General features: G+C 46.0%; 2 protein-coding genes across 3 annotated transcripts in view; both read right to left on the reverse strand.

Annotated features, from left to right (window-relative positions):
- The window catches only part of map3k13 (mitogen-activated protein kinase kinase kinase 13), a 31,283-nt gene that overhangs the window by 4,340 nt on the left and 13,237 nt on the right, over positions 1-13,706 (reverse strand). For both annotated transcript variants that reach the window (XM_070975393.1, XM_070975394.1), the window contains 10 exons: positions 5,555-6,264; positions 4,285-4,468; positions 3,997-4,188; positions 3,009-3,167; positions 2,733-2,891; positions 2,422-2,530; positions 2,119-2,228; positions 1,770-1,886; positions 1,015-1,158; positions 20-773 (listed from right to left, as the gene is read on the reverse strand). In XM_070975393.1, coding sequence (XP_070831494.1) covers positions 20-773; positions 1,015-1,158; positions 1,770-1,886; positions 2,119-2,228; positions 2,422-2,530; positions 2,733-2,891; positions 3,009-3,167; positions 3,997-4,188; positions 4,285-4,468; positions 5,555-6,197 — 2,571 coding nt within the window. In that variant the 5' untranslated portion in view covers positions 6,198-6,264. The remainder of the gene's footprint in view (positions 1-19; positions 774-1,014; positions 1,159-1,769; positions 1,887-2,118; positions 2,229-2,421; positions 2,531-2,732; positions 2,892-3,008; positions 3,168-3,996; positions 4,189-4,284; positions 4,469-5,554; positions 6,265-13,706) is intronic.
- The window catches only part of sacs2 (sacsin molecular chaperone 2), a 199,074-nt gene that overhangs the window by 1,568 nt on the left and 183,800 nt on the right, over positions 1-13,706 (reverse strand). The window lies entirely within an intron of this gene.

The raw sequence follows: 13,706 nt of genomic DNA on the forward strand, positions 1-13,706 counted from the left end.
GGCTACCGGCTGCGCTCACCTTCCTGAGAGGTCTGAGAGTGCGGGGCAGTGCAGTGGGCAGGGCATGAGTGTGTTGGCAAGCCTCTTGTTCCTGTGGCTCAGCCTTCTTTGCAGCTTCTCCATCTGAGGCTAGATCTTTGCCTGGAACCACCAAAGAGGACGGGGCAGTTTCCTGGGTATTGAGCAGTGAGTAGTGGGACAACTCTGGGTGGTTTGATGCAGGAGGGGTCTCCTGACAGTGTAGGCAGCCAGGGAAGGGGTGAGCTTGGCAGCAGGGACACAAAGAACCAGCACCAGCACCTGGGAGAGGATTGGAGCTGGTGGACGAAGTCCGTTGTCGCGTGTCTGCATCCACAGCTGTGGATATGAGGTCAGGGCTGGAGCCAGACACGCGGCGCTGCAGGTGGTCAGTCTGAGGGCTACGGAGGGCAGCGGCAGGGCCAAAGTAGCGCAGGTTGTTGGCACAGTTGACGACGGCCTCCTCCCGGCCCTTCAAGGGGAGGAATGGCCCCTCGATCGTTGGGTGGTGGTGGTGATGATGGTGGAACTGTTGCTCCTGGAGAGACTGGGTGTCTTCTAGCACCCCAGCAACAGGCTTCAGCAGCCCGGGGAACTCGCTGTGGCTTCCTTTACTGTTGGCGCGGCGGTGACGAGGCTTGCTTCTGTACCGGGCTTTGCCAGGAGGCGTGGACACCTTAGGGCTGGCTGACAGTGGCGAGGGGGAGGGGAGAGGATCGACGCTGGGGATGCCATCAGAACGAAGCAAGTCTGGCCTGTGGGAAATGCATTTAGCGACATTAACATAATGCATCTAAACTAATTTATTCTCCCCATCACTGTATGTTCATCCTCTTCAAATTTCTCAGAAAGTAATTAATTTCACTTTACTGAGAGTAGTCACTTATTTAATGGATAAATTCAAGCAAATACCATCTACATTAACATAAATGCTAATGGTGTATAGCAGGGAATTATTGTCTTTTCTTTTACCATTCAATTTGCTGAGCTTCGTACCTTTTGGTGGAGGGCATGCCGGGCTTGTGGGACATGCTTCCTTTCTTCTTGATGAGCTTCTCGACAGCGTTAGACCTGACAATGGGCCTGACCAGGTGGCGCTTGTAGGTCCCGGGGTACTTCTTCTCCACTGCCTGTTCTCTCCTGCAGGAATGGCTGAATTAGTTCGGAGTTATGTGACAATTAACATCATTCACATTCAGTTCTATAGACAATTACACTTTCATTACGCGTAACTCAGAGCAGATATGATTTTACAAGACACACGACAGATTTTAAGTAAATTGTACAAATCTATTTACGTGTCTGTGAAATCTATTCAGGTGATCTTACAGTGACAGTTTTTGTTTCTGGGAGACAAACAGGACCAAAAAAAGAGAATTTATTCAGAAAAGGAAAGAAATCCTCTCAGATGAAAAAATTAGGTCAAGAAATTGGCACAGAATGAAGGGAAGTCATTCCCAAGCAAAGACAGATAAATACAGAAGAAGCTCAGGCAGATATGTGGTGCGATTCAAAAAACACCCTATAATTCTAGTGAATACAAAGTGACCCAAAACAGGGACATTTTTTCTTCTGTTTTTCTCACGAGCTGAATATAATGCCGGTTGTCTTGCCAGGCGATTGTCAAATATTTCATTACTGGAAATGCCTTTGAATAAGAGGAAACATGTGTGTACTGGCAACCAGTAAGGGCTGTAATGGAAGAAAGGAGCAGGATAGTAGTAATGCTGATAAATAGTTTATTTACATACTTCATTAGTTCCTTCTCTCGGACCTCCAGCTGCAGCATGATGGCACTGAGCTCCATGTAGAGGTTGTTGGCCCTCTCCAGTTTCCTCTCATAGTGCTCCCGGATGTCCAGAGCGTGCCTGAAAGTGTACAGGAAATGCAGACAAATGTTTACAATAACGTCTGCTTCAATTTCATTCAGGCCAAGTAATACATCTGTGCAAAAGTCATTTAAGTGCAGTTAAAATACACATTGGCCTATCATGAAAAATCTCCCAGATACATTCTAAAGGAATAATGTACAGACAGAAAGACTCCATGTGATCAGCAGGCGACATGTTTACTAAATGAGGTCATGTTTTTTGTACGCACCTGAGTTCATCCCGCCTGCGTCGGATCAGCTCTTCGTCCAGCCTGTGGATACAGGTGCCTTCACTTTTGATCTTCTCAAAATGTTTCTTCACCTCCTCCCTCCATTCTGACTGTTATATGGATGGACACAGTCAAAATGCTGACACTCGCAGAGACAAAGAAAACAACATCATCTAGAAATGACCTCTGGGGCCTGAGTGCTGCACTCATTGTAGATCAAACTTATCTTTAGAAAAGAAGTGTATAGTATCCTGCGACTTAAACAAAGCGAAGATCATTGTGTTTAGCAGCTATAGTGCCGACCTGAGACTTGAAGTAGGTCTCCTGAGGAGCTCCTAGGACATCAGCAGAAGCAATGTCAAGGTGCAGGAGGATCTGACGAAACGAGGGCCTATTCCTGGGCTTGCCTTGCCTGGAATCAGCAAAAAAACAGGAAGAGATGTGATTTACTGAGAGCTGTAAAAATGCTCCTTTTTAAATAGCACTTTAGGGCAGTCCTGCGTGGTGCATCGTTAGCATTTATCTTGAAGTACAAGCACAGCATTTAACCACAATACTTACACAGACATGGTGTACAACAATGCCACTAAACATAACATATGATGCACACTCACCATGTTTGTTTCATGAGGATTTTGAAGCCATCCGGGCAGGTGGAGGGGACAGGAAGGTGGAGACTGTTGCTGCCAACACCCCAAATGATGGCAGAGGAGTCCACGTCTTTGTAGGGAATCTCTCCGGTCAGCAGCTCCCATAACACAACTCCAAATGACCTGCAACACACAAGTGAAGAGAGTCAGATCTCACTACAGCACCATCGACAGATCATAGCATGTCTCTATGCCAAAATAAAACTTGAACTGTACTTAACCAACATTTACAGTACTCACCAGATGTCTACTTTTTCAGACACAGGCTCGTTTCTTATTACTTCTGGGGCCATCCAGGCCACCGTACCAGCAAATGACATCTTTGTACTTTTGTCACTGAGCTCTTTGGACGTTCCAAAGTCAGAGATTTTCACAGTGTCGTTGTGGGTGACCAAAACACTGAAACAAACAAACAGAAGACACACAGTCTTGTTACCAAGGTCAAACTGTTTCATTAAGAAGACTAAAAAAAAAGACAGCAGTCCTATGATGATTGATATCAACTGTACAGAAATTTTAGAGTTTATCATAAAAACCCGTATTTACTTTCATGTCCAAGATGAGCGCTGTCAGACTGACATTAATCCAGGTCACACGACCTGGATTAAACCACTCAAACCGAGGCCAACTTTTCCTGTGACATTCCTCTGGTTTTAAAGAGGTACGAGTTTCTTTTGCAGCATTTCAATTTTCAAGCCTAAAAGGTTACAGAAGCACATTTCTGCATCTGAATCATCCCATTAGCCGAATGAGACTGACCTTTCCACCACATTCAGCCTGCTATCATTCTGCTGACTAATACAGCGTTTAGCACTGCTGCAGCATGATGATATTGATTAGAGAAACAGTGCTACAGTGTGCAGAGGATGAGACAGGACACTTTGTCTTACTCTTATTTTAAGGCTTCTACGGCTTTTATTAATTCTGAGAATGGCATTTGGGTTAATGTCAGACTGTTCAGAGCAGAGCTGAAAGGATGAATTGTTCTTCCTGCTGTGGACTAAGACATCTTACACAAGATTGCTGAGCTGAGATTTAAAGATCAGCTGTTGAATATCAGTGACAAAACAGGAAAATATTCTGCACTCTCCTGTAGATCACAAGGAAATATCAACTATACTGCCTTACATACTGAAGCATTTTGGAGGTTTTTTGGAGGTTAAATAAAGGCTGATCAGTTTCGTAGTGGCAGAATGCAGAGTGGTGAGTCCCCAAAGAGGAAACTCACTTGGGAGACTTGAGATCTCTGTGGATGATTTTATGCAGGTGCAGGTAGTTCATGCCGCTGGCGATGCCCGAGGCCCAGTCCACCAGCATCCTGGGGGTCACTTTCCTCCCCGCCCTCAACACCTCATACAGCTGACCCTGGGCACAGTACTCCATGATGATGCAGTAACAAGGTGCCTGGGTGCACACACCCCTAAGTTGGACAAAACACAGGAAACACATTTATAGATCAACAAATCCTGCCAATAAGAATCAGGCAACATGCACGAGCAAATGGTTGTAGACTTACTTGAAGCTGATGATATTTGGATGCTTGAGTTTCCGCAGGTGTTTAATGTCCGTCTCCTTCTGTTCGCGCACCTTCTTGATGGCCACCTCTTCAGAGCGGAACTTGCCCAAGAAGACGGCTCCTTGTGCACCGCTGCCCAGCCACTGCAACTCTGAAATCTCCTCAAAGGGAACCTCCCACATGTCTGGAAACAAGCCAAGTCAAATCAATAAAATAAAAGTCACATTTTGATCTTTAGCATTGTTTTTGTCTGTCTATACTCTTTGTGCTGTCACATCTGCTCTCTAAATTGTCACGGGGAATATACATATTCACTTTCTTGCTTATCATTTGATGGGTAGAGCTACAGCAAGCAGCTTGTTAGCTTAGCTTAGCACAAAGCCTGAAAATAGGGGGAAACAGCAATCCTGGCTCTGTCCAAACATAACAAAACCCACCTACCAGCACCTTTGATGGTCACAAATTCATGCATTATAAGAGCGCAAAAACTTATTTTTGCTGGACTATTTCTTAGTTGGGAGCAGTTACTTCCTGGAGTCTCTGCTGGTCGTCTGTCAACCTCACAGTGATGCCAGGACTCCAGGACGCGAAAAAGAAAAGTAAATATGACAAAAAGACTCCTCCTAGAGTGAAGCTCTATCTTCAAAATAACTGTCAGGCAGTTTAAGTCTCCTAGAACCATCTTTATCGAAGGGTAGCATCGCAGAGGTAAAGATTTGTGGCACAGCACAAAAAACCCCAACACAAATCATGGTTAACACTAAATATATTTTTTAGCCATGCTGAGCAAAAATAAACCTGCAGCCGTGTGCACAGCTGCTATAAACGTCTTAGAAACAGTTCAAACAGTGAGTCATATGCTGTTCCATCCCTGTTATGTGGTTTGGAAACCAGCAGAGAAACTATGCTGCTTAAAATCTCCAACCCACCACATTTGGACATTAGTTGACCAACCACAAAACCCCGTCCAGTTCTGCCTGACCTCGGCTCACATCCTGCAGCCTCTGCGTCCAGCCTGCACAGGCAGCCCTGCAGCAAGGTGAGTCTACCTTTACCATGACCTCAATTCAAACTGACAGCTTTACCCACAACAACAATATGGTGAAGCTAGGGGTGGCTGTTCAATTTCAGTTTCAGACCACATTAGCAGAAACGGGAGGAGAATCTGAGGTTTGTTTCTCAGAAGCCTTAAAGGGGCAGGACTGTTTGAAACAGAATATTTTTGCTTCCCAGACTGATGCCATGCAGTAAGAAAAAACCCAGAACAAACCTTGCTGCTGTAGCTTGTATTCTGTCGAGTATGTCTTCCCAATGATGTTCCAGACAGGCCGAAGACAGCCAAACAGCCCCTCTAAGAAGCCACCCGACCCAGGCCCAGCTCTGTGGAAGTGCAGCTTGATGTCATCGGGGTGATGGGGGTGGCCCTGTCTCCCCTCTCCACTGTGGTCCATGGGACAGTCCCCTTCTCCCATCTGCTCCTCCATCCCACTGCCACACCCGCCGTGCTCGCAGGAGGCTGGCGATCCGGCTTCCTCATGGTCCTGCTCCTGCAGCTGGAGCACACTGTTGTCAAAGTGCCCGCCCTCGCTCCGTGTCGAGTCCACACTCAAGGCTGTGTTTGGGGGGCTTACACCCCCCAGCATCGATTCCTCGTCCTGGCCGGGTGTCTGCAGCGTCTGCAGGGGAACGGGCAGGTGGGTCGGCGGGGCCAGGTCTGTGATAATCTGAGGAGGTAAATTGGACGGAGGGGCCTGAGGAGGCTGAGGTTGGGAGTTGGGTGAGTTTGATTTCTTCATGGCATCCCCAACCACGGTGAGCTTGAGCTCCTCCTTCAGCTTGCCCACCAGCAGACTGGGACAGGAAGCCCACGATAGCACCTCGGGGGAGCTACCCATGGTGTCATGCATGTGCATGGGCTACCCAGTGATGATGAGTTGGGCGCGTCCTAACACAATGGTTTGTCTATATTCTGAAAATCACCTGCAGAATGGGGAGGCAGATACAGAAAGAGAAAGAGAGGGAGGTTAGCCAGAGTACAGGACATGGAAAATAAAATGCAGATTAAAATAAAAGATGAGTTAAATCCATTTGGATGATTGTAGACACCTATGATACAACATAAACATGATTATAACTGTTACAGAGGGGCCCTATTACTCCCACAAAGAGAAATGCAATCCTCTCATTTCCCCTCATAGATGTAGGATTGAGAGAGCTTACATTAATGATGATTATTTTTAACTATGGAGTGCAAACGCTGCAGGGTGGAGGAGGTCAGAAATACTAACCAGGCTTTGAATCAGCGCATAAGAGACACAGTTGCTAAATGAAAGACATTGCAGAGTAGATACTTATAATAATGCGATTCTTGGAAATTTCTGGGAAACTGCTGGACTAAACCCATCACACACACACACACACACACACACACACACACACACACACACACACACACACACACACAACTGGGGCTTTAGTACGTTCTTTGTGAAGCAGTAACAGTATAGCAGGGATTAAAAGTCTTGTTGTGTATTAGCACTGCAGAGAGCGAAACATCTGGCACACACAGCCCATTCTCACTGCTGAACCATCAGGGCTGGCCTTGGACACCACAGGCCAGGCCCTCGCCAGCCGCAGAGCAAACTTACCAACTAGCTTTCTTCAGTCACTGAATCACCAGGAGAAAATCTCAACTAATCTATGACCTTCTTCTGAGCTGTTGAATAGCACCGTATTAGTCCGTGAACTGCTTCAGGAGTCATCCATCACATCACATCAAGTGCGGAACTTCAGTCGTGATAACAAGTACTCCACTACAGCTGCTGATGAGGACTGAAAACTCAGTGAAAGCTAGTGAACAGACGTTGTGTTGAAACCATTCATACTGATCGCAAAAAGACCCACCGTCCATGCTTAAGGATAATGCTAGCATTGGTCAGAGAGTTAGAGCATGTAGTAAAAAGTCTCACTGTGTAATACTATTAGTAGTTACAGCAGTGGTAGTTAAAAATGTGTAGAGGTCAACAGCTGAATAACACAACATATTTACAGTCATAAGCTTGGAATTATTCTGTCTTTTCCTTCCAAGTTGAATTAAAATGCACTTTTTAAAGAGGACCAGTAATATTTCCAATTATTTGCAAATAGTGCATTTGTTGGGGACTATTTTCAGACGTGGATTAATACACATCTGGTGCTCCGGTGAGTATTTAAAGCACCAGGACAGTGTATACAGGACTGAACCAAAATAAATACTATTTTTATAACAAACATGTCACCCAGTGCAACAATGCAACTCATGTCTCTACCATATTTAGTTGCAGCTTGTTAGAATCAAATTATTTTTGGTCCTGTCATTTACTGAAGGTAGCCTTATCCTTTAAGAACATTTTTTGGGTACAGTTTTTTTGGTTGCATTGCTCCATTTCTATCTTACGGTGCAAAATCCTGAGCATTATAGTGAAGAATGTTAACCAAAAATGTTATGAGTTATATCATAGACGTAGTTAAGATAACTGCTGAACTGAGCAACACTGTCAATCCAAACTTGCTGCTATGTTGTTTAAAGAGCCGACACAGTATGTAGCATTTTTGTATGACTAGAACATTTTACATTACATTATTCTGACGGCAAAACTTTTTCTTTGTAGTGAAATGAGAAAATCCTGAAGAAAACCATCAGAGTATGCATTTCTTTCTTTTTCTTCAGTGTCCTCAGGTCAGATGTGACTGTCAGTCTCTTATTCAAAACTACCACCAGGAGTCTGGAACCTCCAAATCCAACACATGGGAGCTGTAATTTGTTGCAACTGTAACACACACTGTGTTTTCAGACAAACAGATGGCCATTTATACAGTCTGACTGTGCTTGTTAAGCTATCCTAGCAAAAAAAAGAAACAGCACAAAGCAGTGAATCAATTGCTTTGTAAATGCCACTTGATTTTTGTCCCCCCTTTAACCCCATGAGAACACAACCTTACAAATCCAATTGAGGGGGCAGTAGAAAACAGAGAGTGAGGGACGCAGAAAGAGGGAGATAGTGAGAGGCTGTACAGCGTGTACAGTCGGGAACAGGAGGGAACAAAGTCCAGGGGAGTGGAGACAGAGGCAAAGCGGTGAGGTGGCTCTGTGTTACGTGGAAGTTTTCTGAGGGGGAGAGGGCAGCCATGAAGTTCAGTTAAAACACACTTTATGTTATGTTACACGTTATGATCTCTGCAGGGGAACACTGGCACGAATGCACCGCTCTTCCTCTCGGTCAAAGTACAGTCCCTGATGCCGATAACTTTGCTGCTGAAATGCTGCAAAGCTACGACACCAAGCATGTGTGTGTTTCATCATAATGTTATTTGGCATTTCGCCTTTGTGGATACTTGTTAACAGAATGAAGAATAAAAAAGATATGCAAAGAGAAAGGGGACATTAAAAGTTCCTCACAGGACTCAAAGTGGAGATGCTTACATTTACATGGTCCTCAATGCATGTACTGTATCTGTGTGTATCTACTGGGGGTAACCTGAGCGCTGTGAGAGTGTAGTGGTTGCCAGAAGCTCATCTATAATGCAGGCCTGTCTCTAAGCAGGTTGCTGAGAGTGCAGGGGAAGGAGAGAATGCTCTCTCAGGTATCCAATAAATCCGTCCCTTCCACAGCCGAGACAATCGAGCTGTTCGAGTAGAGGCCTGTGCTGTAATTCCACCCCATGGACGATTCTCAGAGCTGGGCTTCTGACGTGGGCCGCGGTGGGTGGATCTGCTCGGCTGGGCAGAAACACGCACATGAAGACACCAAGCTGCACGCACAGTAACCCCTATAACCGAGCTAAAACTGCACAATTATCTTGCCCAAATAATGACTGCAGGGCAGTCTGTCAGACAATCTGATGCCTTTCAACTTCTTATGATTTTCTCCCATTTGTACTCCCTCTGCACAATGTCTTTCCTCTTCCCTACCAGGCTGAATCAGGACTGAGTCTGTGCATCTGTATCTGACACCAAGAATAGGAAACGGACCTCTCGTTCTTTCCCATTAATCTCTAATGGAAGATCTCTATGCGCATAGAATCCCATGAATAATGTCTGCGCCTCATCAAGAAGGGCCAAGGGTTTCATTTACAGTCATTTATTTACAGGACTTTCCGAAAGTGACCGCGACTGGACAGAAGACACTGACCCTCCCTCTGATGTTGGGAAAAAAAACTGATTACATGCTTGCATGAAGTAGAGAAGAAAACAATACATATGCTATGCAGAATGGATACATGAAGAAAGGGACAGAGCAAGCGATGGAGAGAGGGAGAGAGACAGAGGGAGAGAGAGAAATTATCAGGGGCTGATCCTTTAATCCCTCTACAGGCCTCTAGAAACAAGCTTGTACAAACACAGACCTTATTCAGCCCTCCCCCTCTGTGTATCCTCTACACACTTTCTTTCACTTCTTGCCTCTCTGAAGGCAACGTAATGTCAATGGTCAATAGCACAATACACCACGATAAGCATAGCTTTAGTATACGAACAGAGGCCTCACTGGTATAGTTACTGTTATTTTATATGAGTATGCGGGTGTCTGTGTGTGTGTGCACAGCAGCTGGTGGTGCATGGGGATCAGGTTCAGAGAACACACTTGCACACACACATACACACATGTCCGGGGCGTGTCTGGCAGGATCCAATAATCCCACTACTCCCAGCAATCCACTGGGGAAGGGAGTTATTCTGTGGCACTCAGCAAATGCTGCTGAGGTTGTTTAGATTGTGTTTCATCGTGCTGTAGCCTCACAAAAGCAGCTGGACCTTTCACCACATATCAACAGACAGACCTGCAACATACACAGGAAGCACTCGCTGCAGTCATGCTCACAGTCATGCAGCAGCATCACACAGTAGCAGCAGTGTCAGCTGTGTCTCCATCACTCTGCTCCTCATTAAGGGAAGCCCTGCTGGGCCCCATAGGGGGAACCTCCCTTTAGGTGACAGCTGCGCCACCAACAAAGAACCAATTTAGCCCCTATCCTACCTCGTCATTCACACGTTACCATGTCAACACAGCATCCATCCTGACCTTCTGCTACCAGTCACACTCATTCTCATCTGACACTCAGGTTTGGAGAGGCCAAAAAGCCTGGAGGTTGCTTTTGTATCCACTAAGGCTGTCACACAGGGAAAGCAGAGAAATGGTCTTCATGCCATAGCTATTTACCTAAAAATTAGATGGTTACAAATTTCAGCCTCATAATACTCAACATCTGTCTAGACATTTAAGAAAAATCTGATTTTCGAATCATTAGGCAGCTACGGCATACAGATATATGACTGCAACACAGCAAGTCAGTTTCAAACCTTTTCACACATACTGTCCACATCTTCCTATCCTGGAGAGCACATTGCTGGAAGGAAAAGGTAAATACCTGCTCTACACTGTTTCTATCCCCCCGACGTCCTCTCTTTGAACAAAAATGAATGGTGAGAGCAGTACTCATGTCCAGTGACCAATAAAAGAGAAAGTTTAGAGTGTAAAAACAAAACTGTCCGCAAAGACACAAGAGTCTGCTATCATCTGTAGCTAAAAAGTCTCTATGCTCTGAACTACACAGTCTGTTATTCTGGGTCACAGTTGAACAGCTGAACTCTGGTATCTGTACTTGTTTCCCAAGTCAGTGCAGACTATGGACTTTCACAGTCAGTGTTCATCATGTGAGTAAAAAATGTTATACAAGACCACTTTTTTGTGAACACATGATCGTATAAAGGATATTACTATATGGGCTCAGGAACACTTTGCAAAACTGTAAAAATCATAAACAGAGTTTGCTTTAATCTCTGTTTCACACAGCGTCCCCTGTTGTAAAATCTGGAAACGCATAGCTCATAGATCTCTTTCTGGTCATTGAGGCAGACAAAATGGTATTCAGCAATAAGAATATCAAATCCAGAGACCTCGGAAATGTGACTCTGCCAACAGAGTCGCCCAAGTCCTGATTTGATTGTTGGGATGTGGGCCGATGTCTAAATCAGCTTTCCCTCCCTACCATGGCCACGAGTCCTGCCAGAAGGGATTGGACAGCCTGCTGTAGGTGGGTGAAAGTAATAATCTGCTGGTGCGGGCCCAGCGGTGGAGGGGAGAATAAACAAATTCTGGCACAGCGTTCAGGCATCTGCCGTCACATGGCTGACATTTCCCTATAATCCCCTTTTCTTCATGTTCTGATTCCCTCTGGTGACTCACCTGGGCTGACTTAAATACCTGGTGGTGGCTGGAGGGGAAAGCAGGCCACAGAACAATAATCCCTGCCCTCCTGCCTACCTGCCTGCTCAGAGTTTGACTGGTGTTGCTGGGCAAATAGGAACAAGGTCAAAGCTGCTGCCAAAGGGAAAGTGCCAGGTGGGATCATCTGGAATATGCCTGATTTGTTGTGAAGGCTGGATTTCTCACAGAGAGGAGGAGGAGGAGGAGGAGGAGGAGGAGGAGGAGGAGGAGGAGGAGGAGGAGGGCGGTCAGGTGGATGAATGAAACCGCCTGAGAGAGTTGACTGATATGAGGATGAAAGAGCGTAAAAACAAAACAGTTACACCTCGGCCTCTTCTTCTGAAGTCCAAAACATCAAAGTCTCACTGTGTGGTTAGACAATCCACATTCATACTTGCGGAACCCAGCTGACCGACACGATCTGGAGGAAGATGCTAAAATCAAAACACAGGGTTGACATGCCTGTGAATAATTAGCACTCCACGCACACACACACATAACTTGTGCGCCTCAAATAGCCTCAGCCAGTACCAGCCAGAATCGGAGAAAATAAATAACTGAAGAAAAGAGTGTGCGCCATCGACACGTCACACACTCTCCCTCCAGCTTCATTCTCCCAGCCTCTCATTGAGGCTGCAGCCAGCACTGCAACCAGGACACACAGCCTCGGAAAAATCTGCAACTATAACGCACACTCTGCCCTGAAAAGCTTCAATATCGGCCCTTTCAGTCGAGCAAACGCTTTGTCCACAGCGATGCTTAACGGTAAAGCTTTACAGAGTTCTATTTATGAATGCTAACCAGATCCATCCGGATGGATGATGAATGCAAACAGACAGAAAGGGACGGAGGGGCCAAGGAGACAGTGGAGGGAAAGAGCAGCCCAGTGAAAAGTGGAGGACGAGAGGCAGCTTCAGGAGACAGAAAAGGATATGGAGGGTTATGAATGAGGGAGATGGGGAGGAACATTTTGCATCTGGAAAGAGAAAAGCGTGAGCTTAGAGAAAAATGAATGAGAGACGGGCAAGAAGGAGAAACTGCTCCCCTCTGCTGCTGTGGCTGCTTGCGGCATGATACTGTACCGACCACGCTCCAATGGGAAAGACTCCCAGAGCGACAACAAAGGACACAAGAGGAGCCGGCTCCATGTGAACTGGGCCTGTCTGCCCTGCACGGCCAGGAGACAGCACACACACGCACACAGACAAACACACTCAACACTGCACACCAGAGCAGCTGCTGCCACAACAATCCCCCTTGTGCTCTTTTAATAGGGACGGCCTGCCTGGCCCGCCAACAACAAGGGCCGAGGAGAAAGACACACACACAAAAAGTGACACAACAGACAAATACGCATATTGCAGGAGACTGGCTGTGACTGACACCATTTTAACGGCCGCAATATGAAAATACACAAGGCAACAGAGGAAAAAAAAATGGGGCATGTCATTTTAACAAGAGGAAATGGGTGTTGTGCTACATGTCCTTCCTTCTTCCTATAAAGACGGACAGCAGAAAGCCAAGAAATCAATACACATTAGTGCGTCTATCAGGCCCTGGGTTCATACTATTCCTGCATGCCCTTAAAACACAACATGCACCCCAGCTATGTGCTAATATTAAATCCTGACCCCCAAACAGCTGAAGTGAGACACTCTAGAAAAATACATAACAATAAATGGCAAACTCCTCATGGATATGAATATGCAGCCATTATTTTAAATGCTCTGTGGAGAATGGGTGGATGGACGGAGTTCTCCCCTCCTCCTCCTCCTCCTCCTCCTCCTCCTCCTCCTCCTCCTCCTCCTCCTCTCCTCTAAAGCCCGGCTGCCGGCTACTCATCCAGTGCAGTTACATAAACATGCTTAGTAGCAAAGGACAGAGGTGGGCACACACAGAGCTTTCTGGCTGCCAATCCCAGTGAATAAAGAGATGGATGAAGTTGCAAAGTGTGGGAGAAACGTCAAAGATGGTGAACACAGACAAAGAGAGTTAAGTAAGCCAAAATGAAATACTAGAAAAGGAGAAGTGAATGTGATTTGTGTATGCACACATACTGAAATAACCGTGGCTGTGCGTGATACACGTGTGCCCCGGAAAAGTCGTCTCTGACCAACCAGCATTATAATGCCTCAGAGTATCATTTGGCTGCTACATCAGGAGGTGGAGGGGAGGTTC

The sequence above is a fragment of the Chaetodon trifascialis genome, chromosome 12 (genome assembly GCF_039877785.1).
Source record: "Chaetodon trifascialis isolate fChaTrf1 chromosome 12, fChaTrf1.hap1, whole genome shotgun sequence".
Lineage (NCBI taxonomy): Eukaryota > Metazoa > Chordata > Actinopteri > Chaetodontiformes > Chaetodontidae > Chaetodon > Chaetodon trifascialis.